This window comes from Clarias gariepinus, chromosome 8, assembly GCF_024256425.1.
Source record: "Clarias gariepinus isolate MV-2021 ecotype Netherlands chromosome 8, CGAR_prim_01v2, whole genome shotgun sequence".
Classification (NCBI taxonomy): Eukaryota; Metazoa; Chordata; class Actinopteri; order Siluriformes; family Clariidae; genus Clarias; species Clarias gariepinus.
Window position 1 is genome coordinate 20,332,467 of NC_071107.1, and position 18,023 is coordinate 20,350,489.

Below are 18,023 nucleotides of genomic sequence, written 5' to 3' on the forward strand. Positions count from 1 at the left end.
ATAATTAACCCTAGGCACGTGACAGCCGTCAAGACGATTAATACAAATCCCCAAAAATGATTATTATATGGCACATTTATTTTGCAGGGGTTTGTCAATGTACAAATAACAAATTATTTATCACAAATTACACTAAATAAATATTGTTGTGGTGAAAAATTACAGGAAATGATTTTTATTATAAAATAAGCAATATAAAATATACATAAAAAAATATATAATTTATGTATTTTTCCCCTATACAACATTTTTTATATTGCTTATTTTATAATTAAATTCGTTTGTTGTAATTTGTAAAACACAAACCTATGAATTAATGTTCTAATATATTATTTGAAAAAGTTTATGTGGGGGGGATCTGTGGCAGGGGGGCATTTTAGAGCATAACACCGGTTCAGTAGCGTACAGTGTGTAGTGAGCATAATAACGTCTATGGATACATTTGTTACATGGACCTCAAAAAAGCAGTTGATTCAGCACTATTAGCCTAATCAACTAAAAAGCCAGCCGAAAGGAAAACATGATAAATCCTATGTTGCGCTTGGATTCATGGTGGGGGTGGTGGGGCAGAGGAGAGACCCATGTGTGTTTTGTGTCTTAAACCGCTGGCAGCAGACAGCATGAGACCCAACAAATTAGGAAGACACTTAGAGACAACACACCCCAGTCAAGTTAATAAGCCACTCGACTTCTTTGAAAGAAAGCTCTAGATAAGTGACAAAGTAAGCCTGTTATAACAATTGCACATGTATTCTATCTGTTTTGAACATGCCGTTATTTGATCTTATTTGTTTAGAAATTGATAGTTCAATAAATAGTAAACTTGGCTGTTTTCGTTATCATTTTGTTGACAAGTGGGGCTTGAAAATTAGCCCACCGCCTTAAGTGGGGAATGACAGAAAATGTTTGAGAACCACTGGATTAGATGGACAGTGTTTGTGAACAGCAGTTTTCAGATCTTGCCACAGACTCTCAATTGGATTTAGATCTGGACTTTGACTGGGCCATTCTAACACATGAATATGTTTTGTTTTAAACCATTCCATTGTTGCCCTGCCTTTATGTTTAGGGTCGTTGTCCTGCTGGAAGGTGACCCTCCGCCCCAGTCTCAAGTCTTTTGCAGACTCCAACAGGTTTTCTTCCAAGATTGCTGTATTTGGCTCCATCCATCTTCCCATCAACTCTGACCAGCTTCCCTGTCCCTGTTAAGGAGAAGCACCCCCAGAGCATGATGCTGCCACCACCATATTTGATAGTGAGGATGGTGTGTTCAAAGTGATGTGCAGTGTTAGTTTTCCGCCACACACAGCGTTTTGCATTTTGGCCAAAAAGTTCAATTTTGGTCTCATCTGACCAGAGCACCTTCTATGAGTGCTGCAAACAGGACTTCGTATGGTTTTCTGTTAACAATGGCTTTCTTCTTGCCGCTCTTCCATAAAGGCCAACTTTGTGCAGTACACGACTAATAGTTGTCCTATGGACAGATTCCCCCACCTGAGCTGTAGATCTCTGCAGCTCGTGCAGAGTCACCATAGGCCTCTTGGCTGCATTTCTGATCAGCGCTCTCCTTGTTCGGCCTGTGAGTTTAGGTGGACGGCCTTGTCTTGGTAGGTTTACAGTTGCGCCATACTCCTTCCATTTCTGAATGATCGCTTGAACACTGCTCCGTGGGATGTTCAAAGCTTGGGAATTTTTTTTGTAGCCTGCTTTAAATTTCTCAATAACTTTATCCCTGACCTGTCTGGTGTGTTCTTTGGACTTCATGGTGTTGTTGCTCCCAATATTCTCTTAGACAACCTCTGAGGCCGTCACAGAGCAGCTGTATTTGTACTGACATTAGATTACACACAGGTGCACTCTATTTAGTCATTAGCACCAAAGGGGGCTGAATAATTAGTTATTTATTTGTGAAAAATGTTTGGAATCATGTATGATTTTTGTTCCACTTCTCACGTGTACACCACTTTGTATTGGTCTTTCACGTGGAATTCCAATGAAATTGATTCATGTTTGTGGCTGTAATGAGACAAAATGTGGAAAAGTTCAAGGGGGGGGGGGATACTTTTGCAAACCACCGTAGACCATAAAAACTAGACTTTTAAAGATAAATTTATGCAGCTTCTGCAGTACTTGAATATCTGCCTGAAGTTTAACCTGCACCATAAGTAAAATCAAAATGCTGAGTATAAGCAATGTTTCGAACAGTTATGTGCCATATTTAATAATCTACTTTAAAATTAGCTACTAATAAGCTACTTGCTCAATGTAAACCAACACCTGCATTAATGTGATGGCCAGGCTATAGAAAGATAAACACTGCAGCAATTCCCTAAAGACTCGTAGCCAAAAGTTCAAATATCACTTCAGAATTATTTAAAATTCTGCTGGATAAGTTTATGTAAAATATAATTATGCATTACATTCTAAATTATAAAACGTACAATCGTCACGACATCATTCTGAAGTGATATTTGAACTTTTTGCTACGAGTCTTTAGGGAATTGCTGCAGTGCTTATCTTGTTTATCTCAAATTTCTCTTTATTGGTTTAAAGTTGTTTGACTTAAAAAAAAAAAAAAAAAAAAGGTAAATACGTGAACTTACACAATTTTGATTAGAATATTTAGAAAATCGCATTGAAACAATAATTTTGATTAACCAGTTTAATTGTGAAGATCATGCATCACTAGCTGGTCTGTGCTTGTAAATTTCACTAGAGAACTCATTCTTCTCACTTTGTAGCCTTTGTGCGAATTTGAGTTTATCTCTTGGAGCATGTGTGATGGTCAGTAACCTCTTCTTGCAATAGCACAACAAACAGGTCCCGGAGCTAAGGAGTGAGGGACGGTTGTCGTGTAATTCATTGATCGCAGATCACATAATTCTTTCAGACAGATTAAAAAGCTATAATAATGAGAGATATTTGGAAAAATATATTTGTATTTCGTTAATATACTTGGGCAGCTTGCCCAGATAAAAGCTCTGTGTTGGAAAACCTGGACCAGCTGTTTGTCCTTTTTTCAATAATTAGTGATCTATTATCGTTGTGTTGATTAACTTCAGACCTGCTTTTAAAGCAGAGCATCACTCCAAATTGCTGGGTCGTTACATCCCTTTAAAAAAATCCCCAAATAAATGTGATTAAATACTCGTATGCACTCAATTAATACACATTTATCCATCCAAATAGTGTTTCATTTCACTTCTACGTGTTTTCTTTTAAGCAGGCCTACATCTGTAATTACTAGGCTACACCCTTACATTGAGAAGCTAATAGACCAGCAGGCTTTACACTCTGAAATCCTGCCGAACACTCCCTCTTTAAAACCTTGCTGCAGTTTCTGAAGTATACTCTCAAGGCTAAATCAAAGCTCGATTTGCACATCTGTGCGTTTCTCTCTCATCATCCGATGTCTGTGTGAAAGCCAAGTGCTGACATCTCCTGAGGCGATGAGGGTGTAAGTGAACGAGACGAGCTCGGCTCTGCTGAAGCCTCTCTGTGTGAACCGATAATGAGACCTGATCTTGTCGCCACTGTTCACGAAAAGGGAGAGGATAAAAGGTCTTGAAATGGAGGGCCTGTAATAATCAGCAACTGAATGTCTGTTCCTTGTTTTAATATTCGTTTGAATGACACAAGCTTAATAATAATCTGAACATGTTTTAAACTCAAGGTCAAAGTGTGCTGCCTTTTAGAAACACTAAATCTGGAAGCAGGATGAATTTGTTTTTCAGAACAATTGACAACCAAAGTCATTTGCTTAGATGGATGTGTGAATGTGTTTCTTAAAACAGTGTCGGTCTCAGTTGGTTTACATAAAGATAACCAAGTTACAGTTTTGTTATTTACAGTTCAGAGAGGTTGGGTGCAGAATAATGAGCAGGTGGCAGAGCTCACCCCCAGGTGTCCATCATTGTATTAGTTCTGCATCGTACATATGTAGTTTAAGCTTTTTTGCTTTTTGAATTTGCCCTTCTTTTTAAATTTTTTTTATGAAAATCTGTGGCTAATAATTTCCAACAGCCAACATATATATTCCTAAATATTTATGACTGCCATAAATGAAAGAATTGTACATTTTAAATATAGTAATAAGCTGTAAAGAAATTTGACTAATTGAGAATTAATAGAAGGAAAATTTTACTCTACGTGTTTTTTATTTAAATCAGTCAACTCCAGACATTTTAAAGTCTAAAAGTTATAATGGTTTTAGTCTGTTTGATTCTACTCCTTTTGTGTTTTCCTCTTGTAGTGTTTGTGTGCAGGTGAGAACATGGCAGTCACTCTCAGGTGCAGACCAAAATAACTGGCCTAAAAGTATCTGAAAATTAATGTTGTGCATAGTGGCCACTGTACAAGCCTCATATAAGGCAGTGTTTGGATCCGTGTTTGCTTTATTTGCTCAGGTTTGGACTCTGATGTGCCCTGTTGAAATAAAATCAAGTCTATGAAAATAAAATGATTATAATGCAATCATAACTCACTCATCGTCTATATCACTTAATTCTGTATACGGGATTGTAGGGGCCTGGAGTCGATCACAGGAGACTTGGGCCACAAGGTGGGGTTCACCCTGGACAAGGTGCCAATCCATCGCAGGGCACACACACACACATTCACACACTACGGGCAATTTGGGAACGCCAATTAGTTTAATCTGTGTGTCTTTAGACTGTGGGAGGAAACCCACCAATCACAGGGAGAACATGTAAATTCCATGCACACAGGCCCCAAGGTGGAAATCGAACCCGGAACCTGGAGGTTCAAGGCGACAATTTAAATTGCTTATTTAATGTTAATTATATAATCAGCAATGTATTCTTATAAATGTATATATATATATATATATATATGTTTAAGCATTGTAGCTGTACCTGTTTATAATTTTTTTACCAGTTTACATTAATTAGTTGTATCATGCCTAAACTTACACACACACACAGGAGCACAGAGCAGCATGCAACGATTTTCCGCACATGTTGTTTGCATGAACTTTCAAACCAAATATTTTGGATTTACAAACGGTTTATGAATTAATCCGTCAGTTCATTAAGAGCGCACTTAGTATGTTTTTCCTTTCTAAGTTACTTTTCCATTAATTACATAAAAGCCAGCACCACCTGAGAAATTAGAAAAGGTTTAAGTGATTTTTTTTTGTGTATTTAAGTGAAAATGACGAGCGCAGTTTCTTAATTAAACAATATCACAGGACTGGTCATACTGTTGTGCTGGTTATAAGAACGGCTGTGATGTGATCGTAGCCACGATGGTCCAGCTAATACTCATGCTTTTATTTAGCACAACAGCATGACCTTGAGTGTGATATTGCTTTTATACTTAAGTTCCACCAACACTGTTTATTATCAACAGAATATGATTTGTTTCTTTATTTAAAGTTATTTTGCTTAACCAAGTTACATTCAAGTACAGTTGGTTTAAGCTTCTTACCAGCGGGGGGTAATAAACCGTGAAGGTGATGGAAATCCTGTAAATCTCATACGTTTCTCTTCATCTTTCACTGATTCTGCTTTAGCTGATAAGTTCCGTTAACCTTCGGCTTCCGGGGTTAAGTCTGAGCTGATCATCCATGACAATTTTTTTTTTATGTGCATTTTGGCAGGTAACTACTCTCTCTTCAGTACCGTGTTTCTTACAGACAGAACAGTCTGTTCACCCATGCTGCGACCGAAAGTTAGTTTAATTATCGATTGTAGATCACGGTGGGACGTGGTGTGATGCAAATAGTTTAACATCCCATTATCTCTCATCCAATCAGATTACTCGGTCTAAGCTAACTATTGTAAAATGTAAGGCGGAAGGTAAAAACAGCCAAAGCTGAGAGTGGGCATTAGTGCCTGTGAAGTACAGACTATATATAGCTGTACTTTAGAAGCACCATTTTGTTGATGTAAAACACAGTTTGATGCTGCCTCTGGGATTCTCTTGCCTGCAGAGTTAATAAAAAAGAAAACAATGACACCGTAATACACATTTAATTATATTTTGATTAAAAAGTTACATAAACCCAATTTAATTACCTATTTAAGCTAACGGAAAAAAACAAGTTTAATTTGGAAATTTGATTAAGCATTGTGCTAAATAGTTTGCACTCTTGCTGTTGGCTTAGTCTGCCTACCTTAAAATATCCTCTATTTATCTTTGTAGCGTTGAGTATAATTCTGTTCTTGTTCTTTGAAAATTACACTTTGCCTAACCTCTAGTGATCTATTTCTAGTTATTGAGAAGATTATGAAAAACGGCTCCTCTGGTTAAAGTGTTTTGTGCTTGATTAAATGATGGTGATGTATTGTTAATCCTATTGCCCCTGTCTCCTCTCCTGTTCAGGATCGACCTACAGTGTCCTGTCCACGATGCCATCAGATTCAGAGAGCAGTTCGTCCCTCAGCAGTGTTGGTATGTTGGAGGCCCATCACTGGCCTTTTCAACTATTTGCACAGCCGCGCACCTTGTCTATGTGTCTGCATGTGTGTCAGTGTTTGTGTCTCAGGCATTTAAAAAAAAATAATAAATTTATCAGCTCCAAACCACCAATGTGTTCATGCCAGGGTGAAGAGTGAGTGCTAATGAATGTTGTGATCGCCAGGCTGTAGTGTGTTGTGTGAAGCAGAGCAAAGTGTACCTGGTTCAGTGCCAGAGGAAGAAAATATGCAAACTCACTGCTGTTCTGTGGTTGTCTTTTGTCTAAATGAGTCAGCACAAAACCTTAAGGTTTAAAAGTCCTGCCAGAGAAATCTACAGTGGTCTTTGGCTATATGGGCTGTCTGAAGCTGAGTGATGAGATAAAAGAAGAAAACAAAACCCTGCCGTGTGATTCTTTCAGACTCTGACGACAGCTGTACTTTGCTTGTGTCAGAAACCCAAAGCCTTTTCAGCGCTCCTGAAAAGAAGACACACCTAAGTGTAAGCAGGAAGCAAATGTGGCCATTCCTGTCAGATAAATCTTCTGTAGGACATTCAACAAAATCAAAAACAAAGTCAGTTCACAGAGCAGACAGCAATTTAAAAGCTTTCAGGAAAGAGGCTAAAATTGTTCTTATCAAATGATGTGCTTCGTCCTCTACCTTTATCGTACGCACAGATTAGGATCACGAATCTGAAATGCTTCTCTAAATATTTGGTGCTGATTGTCATGGCAAAGACCAGACGATTGACGAGGAATGTGCGCTTTCTTTTTAAGGTCATGATTTACATAAAGTGTTGAGAATGGTTGCTGTCTTACCTATGTTTGGCCAAAAGTTAGCTTGTGAAAGTAAATTAACCTGAATTAACATGAACTTGGTGGTTTGTTTTTGATATCAATTGTTCATCATCTTCTTAATCTAGGGAACGTTTATTATTTCCTTCCATTTTAAGAACGGTTATTAAGACTGCTTCTTTTTTCACATCACTAATTATGAAGCTTTTTATGTACTGAAATCCACTGAATGTGTTAAGTTCTGGGGTTCTCCAGAAACCGCTTTGAAGCCCTGAGAAGGGGGGGTTTGGAATTTTTCCACCCGTGTATCCTGGTGTTATTGCTCGGTGAAGGTGTCTTTGCGCCGGTGACGTGCTAAATGTTGCAGGTTCCAAAGCCTCCTCGCCTCCACCTGCGCTCAATGACAACCGTCCGGCCAGTGAGAACGTAGAAGCTGTCCTGTCCCAGCTGAAACAGGTGACCAGGGAACGAGATGAACTTCGCAAGCGACTCGCACTCGCCTCGCCCGGCACTAACTTCGATGATTGCAGGTGCCTCTCACTCTCCTGCTCAGGATCTAAGCTGTCTAACACTACTGTCACACTAGCATGTCAGAGTCACTTCTAACACACACAGGTTATCTCTCGTTGGCATGTAGTGATCATGTTTGCTGTTTATTGTGTTTGGCACTGTCCAGCACGTCGATGAGGAACGGTAGTCGGTTATATTTGATTAATGTCTTATGTGCTAGGCTTTGCTCAAGCTTTATTGGCGCTCATCAGAAGCAATGATCTCAGCTTCTTCTTTACAAGCTTTTCTTTGTCTTTTTTTGTAGCCAGCTTATGACAGAATAAGATGAATCTGTAGTTAATTTTTTTTTCTTTCTGCATTTTAGTGAGTAAATGGGAACTTACTGAAGTTAAAGCTGTAAATTGGAAGGTGAAATATTGAAAGATATTTATTGTAGGATTAGTCTGAGGAATAATTTTAGCCAATAGTTATTTGCGTTTACATTTAGGCATTTCGCAGAGCGACTTACCAGCGAAGTGCCATCAGTCAAACATAGTTGGGAAGGGGATTTATTTATTTATTTTAGTATTATTTTATTTTTTTACAAATGGGCTAAGTACTGAAGAAACAAATACGTCTTATCGATGTGACATTTTATTAATTTCTTTTTATAGAATTGAGTAATCTCAGTTTAAATGTTGTGCTTTTGCTTTGTTTCGTGCCACTGTCACTTTATGAAAATTACCGATCTGATATCACTTGTGCGAACTGGATTTAGAAATCTTTGGGAGATCTTTTTGCAGCTTATTGTCAAGGATATGACTTAGCATTCCAGCGTTTTAGCAAATTAAACATGAATAACATTCACACTTATTATAATCCCAACAAATTTAGTTTCTTCCATTCTACTGGTGCATTCTCTCTCTGTGATGCCATGTCTCGCAGCACTGTTAAGTCTGTCCTTTATCTGTATTAACAGAGAATCTGAAAAAGTGAGACAGCCCTGATATATTTCTTTTGTTTCCGAAAGGCCAAATTCCAAAGCCAGTCACGACTATGAGCGGCTCAAGACCCAGTGCATGAAGGCCATGGCAGACCTACAGTCTCTACAGAACCAGCATACCAAGACCCTTAAGAGATGCGAGGAGGCAGTGAAGGAGGCAGACTTCTACCAGTGAGTGTTTTCTGGTATTTTCTACCGCTGTACTGTAGGACTCAGCTTTACATGGGTGTGTGGAGTTTTTCTCCACAGCTGTGGCAAGGACGGATGCTGCCACTGCTAACAACCACCCACGCTTCTAACAGGGAGTTTAATTAGTAAGTGTCGTCATGTGGCTCTGTTGCATGCCTGAAGACACAGGATGTATCCTATTAATGTACTTAACTATTTTAGGGTGGCGTTTCAAATGATGTTTGCTTTAAGTAGTTTTATTTAAGGGGTTAGTTCATGACTAATCTTTCTGTATTAATCTGCGCCTCTGCACGAATCCAGACATGCACAGATGTGCCAGCTAGAGTAATTCTGGGTTTTATGTAGTCATGTAAGGGCACGTGGCCGCACGCCGGCATCTTTGCTTGATTGGGATGTGTCTTTGTGTGTCTACAGGGAGAAAAATGAGGAGTGTCAGGTTATGTACAGCGATTAAATTATAATTAATCACCTTTGGCCAGGAAAATTGCTGGTGGTTGTTTCTGTTTTGTCCGTTTTTAGTATTTCTACTGGTTATGTGTGTATCATACTATAGATCTCGATAAAGACACACAGGACAATGCAGGTTCCTGTGGGGTCTCGTCCTGTATTGCCCAATGAACTCCTATCTTACATGAGGCCATCCTGATACATTTGGTGCATTGTTGTCATATTTAAAATACAAGTTAAAGTGCTAGGTCAACCTGATTAAATGCCTCTTGTCCTCCTGAGCAGTTTACATCAGGATTCCTAACGGATGAACCGAATTATGTTTCAGCATGCTGCACAGTCGTCTCCTAAGTGACCAGTCTCAGCTAAAGGAGGAGATGGAGGTGATGAGAAGAGATAATGCTCAGTTAGTAAGAGAGCACAACCATTTGAAACAGAGCTGTGAGGAGCTCAAGAGACTGCACTCGGAGGACCAGAAAGAGGTGGCTGACATGAGACTTCAGCAACAACAGGTATGTCTCTAACAGATATCCAGCACATTGAGGATAATTTAATGCTGATTAGAAAGTGCAGCGCCTCCGAATGGCGCAGTGGTAAAGTGCTTGCCCTATCTTCCGGAAGTCGCTGTCACGATCCCCGGGTGATGCTGTAATCTCTCGCAGCCGGAGGTCTAGAGAGAGCTGATTGGCCGAGCTCTCTCAAAGGGGAGGGATGAGAGGTACTTAGTGCTCCCACATTGATCACGGTTCTACAGCCAATCAGGGGCGTTTGTAAGCTCAAGCAAGCGGAAGGAGCGGATAGCGCTGCCCTCCGAGTGTGTTACGCCGACCCCAACGGTGTGTGAGCGAGCAGTTCGAAATGATGCGGTTGGCTGGCGGCACGTGGTTTGGAGGAAACATGTGATAGTCTTCGGCCCTTCCGACTGAGTGGTAGTAGTAGCGCCCCCTAAAAAAAGAAAGTGCTACAGAGAAAGCTCTTTATCTATATACAGTAGGCGTTTTAAACATGGTGTAACACATAATGATTTGAAAGGTGTTGCTGGAAAGTACGTATAGGGCACTAGCAGGAAGAAGCCTCTGTGGAATTACACTTCATTTCATCTAGTGTCATTAGTGGGTATGAAGTATGGGTTGTGTTCGATAAGGCTTTCTGTTTCTAATGTAAACATTTGAGATGGCACGGTACCAGGTTTTCTTTTTGGATAATGATGCTGGCACGGATCCTAGTACAGCTGAAACTTAAAACAGATTAAAAAAAAAAATTCACTTAAACTGTAAATATAATAAGTGTCAGTATATGTAAACATTGCTATTTGTTTCAGGATCAAATATCTGGAATGTTCTCTCTGACGTTTCATTTGACGAGTTTATTACGGGTATTGGCCTGATACTTGTTCTCAGGATTGGATCAGTGCCAGCTCCAGTAAACACACCACAATTAAGCTCATCATCATCATCATGCTTAGAATGTATCTGTTGTCATTGTGTGCTGTTGAAAAGCCTCTCCTTTATTGTGCTTTATATGTTAATTTTCACATTCTCAACTATTCTCAGCGTGGGATTTTCTGAATCTATGGTGTATTAGTTTCATTAAAATAATAATCAACAAGAGACAACTTTTTTTTAAAAGCCTTTGGTAGAGTCAGGGATTGTAATTAGTTTGTCATCTGTTTGTCTCTGCAAGGTAACTAGCAAATGTTAGACCAAATGGCATGTGAGCATTTAAAAATCATGCAGGGATGTATATCCGGTCCCTAAATTAATACAGCATGCTAAGCACCATATCTCTTTTCATCTGACCTTGAATGGTGCCAGTCATAAGCTGTTAATCTTGGAGATCATTTGATGAGATGTAACTGTGTAAACACGGGCACGTCTTCCTGCACCACTCATATTGACATCCTGTCATGACTCCGCCCCCCCCTCCCCCCATTTTGCTGATTGAATATTGGATTTACTTGCAGATTAAAACTGTGGAAATGTTTTAATGGGAAGTTGGCTTATTCCCCAGTGTCTTCTGCAGAGGGTTTTTTTATTCTCAGCAGTGAGGCAATAATATTATCAGGACTATACAAGCAGAAGAGTGCAGGGCCACTGCATTGAGCATGGCCTTTGTGGTTTGTGTGATGAGAGCTGCACTGACAGTGCACTTAATGTGTCAAATGTGCATCATGCCTTTGCCCAAGAGTGTTAATAAACACTCCACACACACACACACACACACACACACACACACACACACACACACACACACACACACACACGCCACTAACAGAAAAAAAAGCAGCCTGGAAAAAACTGGAAGGGAATGGAGACTGACACACTTACAGTTCCTCAATATTTCAAGAACCAGCTTCTCAGCCCAACTACCTGGTGTTCAGCATTTCAGAGTTTCTGTGACCTTTTAGGGTTGACCTGAGGCACACTGTGATGATGTGTTTTATACTTCTATAAATTGCAAATTACAGCATTAATAGTTTAGTGTGAAAGTTCGGTTTTGATACATCATCCTTATTGTGACTTCTTTGAGAATAATTCATTGTTTTTTGCTCTCTTATCAAACCTAAAACAGAAATTGATCAATTTGTGTTACAGCTGCTGTAGAGGGGCAATCTCATTATTTTGATTTATTCATATTTTCTTACAACTTTCACTATTTTGATTCTGAAAAGCTGTTTTGTGACAATGGCCATTGTTCAAAGCACAATATAAATAAAATTGAATAGACCTACTGTCTTGTTCTTTAGTACATGGTTGCCATCTGGTGTTTGAATTATGTATTTTATTTTGGCTTTTGAGCAAACTGTTTTTTGCTCTCCTATATATATAAAACATTGACTGTCTGGTGTTTTTTCTTTTTTGTAGGTTATTAGGGAGAATGGGTCCTCAGAGGTTTTAAAACTCTATGACACTGCAATGGATAAGCTGGAGGGGTTGAAGAAAGAGTATGACAGCTTGAGCAAGCGATATAGCGAAAAGGTAGCCAATCACAACACAGATATGAGTCGACTGGAACAGGTGGAGGAAGAGAGCAGACGACTACAGAAACATACTGACACACTGATGAAGCAGAGGGATACAGCCATGCACTACCAACAACAGTACTCGGCCTCTATCCGGAGGTAAGGCGCAAACTGGACACCTAAACTACATGGTGGAATTTAAAAATGGTCCTATCTCTGCCACCAAAATCGATCATCAAATGGGGGAGTAACATGGGTTTGGTCAACTTGTTGCGTTTTATTTTATTGAGTGTACCGTTTCTAAAAAACTTACAGGCACTATATCTCTTAATTAATAACACTTAATTACTAATATTTTAATTAATAACACTTTCATGCCTCTAAAATAGCAGGCTAAAGTTCTTAAATTTGCATTATTGTTATACAGATTATTGGCTTCATTCTGATGCATAAGTGCTAAATTATCATGCTGAGGCTAACCGGAAGACAATTTTCTTATTGGCAGTTCACTTGGGGAATTGGTATGGGAGAAGGAAAACGTTTCTCAACCTTGGCTTATTTGCTTTACCTAATGATGTTTTTGAGCCTCGGGCACACCTCTTCTCGTTCAGAGCAGATTGTTTAAATGGATTCACAGAGGAAGGAACAGGGTGGCTGGTCCAGTTGGATGGCCAAGTACTAAACTGCACAATGCAGCACTAAACAAATATTTACTGTCACAGTATTATGTCCATAACCTGTATTGATACAGGTAGGTGGAGTACTAATGGCTTCATATTGTTTGGTGCTCTGTGTTATTTGGAAAAATACAATTTTGGGTCTTTTTCCTGTTTTACTCTGTTGGCTGTAGTTATTTTGTGTTCTCTGCTAAGAACATAATAAAACACGTCCCAAAAGCCAAATATCAGTATGGACATTTACAAAATAATGTTTTTGCAGTAACCAGCTGCAATGCACTGTGTGCACCTTGGGACATTTATTGCCATTACAACAGTTACTTATAGCCCAGTTTCCTAACTCTGTTCCTGGAGCATCATTGCTCCATTCAACTTATTGTCTGTTTAACATTCGTTTTTGTGCCTAAGTGGTTGTTTTAGAGCAAGCAAAACATCAAAACGTACAGGGTACTCGGTGTTCTAGGACTCCTGAATTATAAACTTTATTAAGCATTACACATGAGTACATGGTCAGAAAACACTCCTAACTCCGACTCTTTGGTTGTCCTGTGTCAGGTTTGATTCTGTACAGCAGGAGCTGAATAAAGCTACAGCTCAGAATAAAGAGCTGCAAAGAGAGATGGAGAGGCTGCAGTCGGAGATGACGAGGTACAAGAACTTTCAGCTAAAAGCAGTGAAGGATGCTGAGAAGTACAAGGAAGAGCGAGACTCTGTGTTTAACGAGTACAGGCTGATTATGAGTGAAAGGGACCAGGTCATCAAAGAAGTGGACAAGCTGCAAACAGAACTGGAAGCAGCCGAAGCCCGCCTCAAAAACAACTCCTCAGAGAAGATGGTGGCCAGCGAAGAGCTGGAAGCACTCCGACAGGTACCGTTCTGGGTCTGTCGGTCCCAAAGAAGAAATAGTTATAAAGCAAATGAAAGAAATAAGCTCTGTCTGTTCCTGCCTTGTGTGATTACATTGTAATTGTCTAGACTTTGATTATAAGCCCTCGTACTGCAGTGGCCTGCAGCGTTAGGTTATGACCTTACCAGGACAACTTTTATTGGTCAGATGAACAGTGCAGCCTGACATGTTGCATTTGCTGATGATCTTGTACTTTGTAGGAGCTTAATTCATCACTGGTGGATCGAGACCGAGCCATCTGTGAGCGCAACGAGCTGCTGGAAAAATACTGCCATGAAGTGAAGGATAAAGCCGAGGCTCAGAAAGAGCTGAGTCAGGCATGCAAAGATATCGAAACAGTGCGGGAGGAGCGAGACGTGGCAAGGAAAGAAAGAACTGAAGCCATTATTCAGAGAGACCAGCTACTGCGGGAGTACTACCAGGCCAGACAGGTACTCTCTTGGGGCGTACACACAAGTCATGGTCCTGTATCTACCTCAGGTTTTAAAGTGATGTTTCAGCATATTTTCGATTAAGGGACAATAAGACATAAAATTCCTTTTCATTTATTAACAGTACAAACTTGGAAAAAGTGACAAATTGGCCACAATTTTCTGAACACACAAGGAATGCTAAAAAAAGGTCCACAGACTTTTAGGAATAGTAACAGCACTATCTATAGCAAATAATGGAATAATGGTTTTTTAAATGAAAGGATTTCTTAAACATTATTTATATTATTTGCTACTGGTGATTGTGCTGTTGCTAGTTTTGCACAATTCAGTGAACGCTTCTTTTTCAACAGAGGTAAATTTTGTTTAAGGAGTGACATCAACTCATCCTGGCTGTGCACAGCATCAGAAATAAACAAAGTACAACTTCTTACTTTTAAACGAGTTATATTTTATAGACTTATTAGTTTTAGATTAATCAACATACTGGGAAATGTTCATTAAACCTTAAGCATGGAAAATTAAAGCAAATAAGAAAATGTACATTAACTGACACACATGTTCTTAAGATCCATTGTGGGCGCATCCTGTTTCCCACTTCATCTGTCAAATATTCTGAAAATCTAAAATTAGGTAATTTCACCTGGAAGTTAGAGCTTAGGCTGTAAAGCTGAATTACGTTTTTAACTAATTTATTTATCTAACTTTTTGAAACATACATACATTTTTTTTCTTTCTGAAGTGATATTTGAATCTTCTGTTAGTCCTCACTGATGTGCTGGACTGCAGTCACAGGGGAATTGTACCAAATGTCCCGAATTTGAATGACCATGCTACTACACTTGCGCATGTGCTTATGGCACCCAAGTCATCCTGAGTAGTTTTCTATTTATATATATATATATATATATATATATATATATATATATATATATATATATATATATATATATATTAATACTGAATTTAAATAGCAAAATAAAATGTATTTTTAAATGTTATCAACTTTCCAGATTTGGAGCTTTATATTTTTTCTTATACTTGGTTCATGTGTTAACAATAATGTAAAATGTAATGTATAAATGTAATTTTGTAGGTCAAGTATTTGACGTGTTGTTTCACATGGCATCTATCTTTTTGATTGTGAGTGATTATGGATGCATTCTTAGTTCTATCTTTTTTTTTCCCTTCTCTAGCTCTTATTTACAAAAGTAATGTAAAGTATACATGCAAGTGTAACACAATCATATTACTGCAGAAATCACTTTAAACCACTTCTTCTATTAGACATAAAATGGCCAAGTCATCATTTGCTACTCAGCTCTGTCAGAGCACCCGGCTTGATTTGATTAGATTAATAATATTTGTGCATCTCATCAGGCTTGGGTTTATGGATGCACAATCCTGAGACACCTTATAGCAACAGAAACGAATAATAGCTTCAAAGTGATGAATGTTCTGCCTTTTCAAAATTTTGTGTGAACAGAAACAAGACACAGCCACTCTGGACATGGAGCGTGCCAATAAAGAAATCGAGGTGTTGAGGAAGCAATGTGAAGCCATGTCTCAGGAGCTGAAGGAAGCTGTGCAGGAGGCCGAGGTGGCGAAGTGCCGCAGGGACTGGGCTTTCCAGGAGAGAGACAAGATTGTGGCAGAGAGAGAAAGCATCCGGTGAACTAACAGTCCTATTAACACTGTGGAACCATTAACAGTTCATGCCTTTTATTATTTCCTCATGAATGGAATATTGACAAACTACAAATGATTTAGTTGGATTACATGACCCAGGATTATTCTATACCCTGTGTGGCAGGACGCTGTGTGATAACCTGCGCCGAGAAAGGGACCGTGCAGTCAGTGACCTGGCTGATGCCCTGCGCAACCTGGATGACATGAGGAAACAGAAGAACGATGCTGTCAGAGAACTGAAAGAACTGAAGTGAGCACTTTGGGTTACATCTCTGTCTATGAAATGTGCTCTCCTGGAATGGGTTAGCACTGCGCCTTATTTGGCGACTGCTGTTGTCTCAAGCGCCCTCTTGTGGCTGGTTAATGTATGTCAGATATTCAAGGTCACACAAAGTCTTTTTCTGTTAATGACTTTCTGCGGCTTTGCTTTTGCCTAAATATATAAATATTTGACCTAAAATTACTTTTGGAGATGTGATCTTAAGACAGTTTGGCAGGCAGCACTTTACATTTGAACTGCAATTAATGTAGATTTTTAATTAATCTAACCTAATATGTAAACTTCACAGATAATTTTGCATTAGCTTGCTTACTAAATCCGTCTTTATGCAGTGAAGGTAGCATACAAGTCAGTACTGCTGTGTACTTCATTGAGTAACTGCTTACATAGGTTTAAAAAAAAATCTGATGATCAACTTTAAATTCTCAACTCTTAAAAGTTTAATTTGTCCATGAGCAGATTCCGATCCAGTAACTGGGAAGGTCATTGAAACACTGAACTCATTGTCATGTTCATGAAACCATTTTAAAAGGACATTCAAGTGATGATTGATTGGAATTAACAGGCCTAAAGTCTGTCTAAAAAAACATTCCCCACACCATTACATCAGCCTGGACTTTGACACAGGAAGGTTGACTCCATGCTTTTTGTGCCAACTTTTGTTTTCAGCTTTTTTTCAGTATTTTTTTGCCTGATTATTTGGTGACCCTTTGCCCATGGCAACCTGTGGTGTGCCCATGTGCCCTTGGTCTTTTGCTGTTGTAGCCCATCTGCTCATTTCATCACAACAGTACAGAGTATGAGTTACTGTAACTCTTCTGTCAGCTTAAACCAGCCTGGCCATTTTCCATTGACCTGTCTCATCTACAGGGTGTTGCTATTTTCATAAATGCCTTTTTTTTTTTTTTTTTTTGCTTCATTCAGAGTAAACTCTCAAGTTGTGCCTAAAAATCCCATGAGATCAGCAGGTGTACAGTAGAAATCCTCAGCTTGTCTGACACCTACAACCATGCCACGGCTCTTAACTACTGTACATTATTTTGTGTGTTGCTCTGCTGCGACATTGTTTGCTGTTTAAGTGATTTGTTTGAATGAATATGTGTATACAGTAGGTTTTCCTAATAAAGTGTTCATATCATTTATGTATGATCCGGTCAATAAACAGGACTGTTTAGTAGTACAGGTTCCCAACACCATACTTTTTTGTGTTGTCCATGTGCAGTGTGCACCACTGTGTGATCTGAGCTGATGGCTGTTGTGTTTGGGTGTTGTTGTGTTGTAGGGAGAAGATGGAGTGTCAGCAGGAAAAGGAGACACCATTCTACCCACTGCTGGCCCACAGCTCACACGATTCAGCCATAGATACAGACTCGTTGGAATGGGAGACTGAAGTTGTGGAGTTTGAGAAGGACAGAGTGAGTCTCAACACCACACAACAGAATCTCTGACCTTATGTCTATAATTCTCCTTTATAGTTAATTTTGTCTGTGTTTAAATTCTCATCACGTTAAAACAACGTACACTTATTGTTAACTCTTGTTCTCTGAGCAGGATGATATGGATTTGAAGGCGCTGGGGTTTGATATAGCAGAAGGGGTGAATGATCCATATTTACCAGGAGATTGCGGGATTTTTGTTACCAGGGTGGACAAAGGAAGTATTGCAGATGGGAGGTTAAGGTATTTTTTCAGATATATAGAATTTTTTCTTGATAATTGCATATTACTTTTTCA

The 18,023-nt window shown here is 39.1% G+C and overlaps 1 protein-coding gene across 2 annotated transcripts in view; it reads left to right on the forward strand.

Moving 5' to 3' along the window:
* The window catches only part of dlg5a (discs, large homolog 5a (Drosophila)), a 52,400-nt gene that overhangs the window by 15,319 nt on the left and 19,058 nt on the right, over positions 1-18,023 (forward strand). The window contains exons 2-12 of one of the 2 annotated variants that reach the window (XM_053501924.1): positions 6,346-6,414; positions 7,584-7,746; positions 8,736-8,879; positions 9,673-9,856; positions 12,209-12,465; positions 13,539-13,851; positions 14,091-14,321; positions 15,808-15,992; positions 16,135-16,260; positions 17,573-17,705; positions 17,842-17,969. In XM_053501924.1, coding sequence (XP_053357899.1) covers positions 6,346-6,414; positions 7,584-7,746; positions 8,736-8,879; positions 9,673-9,856; positions 12,209-12,465; positions 13,539-13,851; positions 14,091-14,321; positions 15,808-15,992; positions 16,135-16,260; positions 17,573-17,705; positions 17,842-17,969 — 1,933 coding nt within the window. The remainder of the gene's footprint in view (positions 1-6,345; positions 6,415-7,583; positions 7,747-8,735; positions 8,880-9,672; positions 9,857-12,208; positions 12,466-13,538; positions 13,852-14,090; positions 14,322-15,807; positions 15,993-16,134; positions 16,261-17,572; positions 17,706-17,841; positions 17,970-18,023) is intronic. The other variant, XM_053501926.1, reaches the window with a different exon arrangement.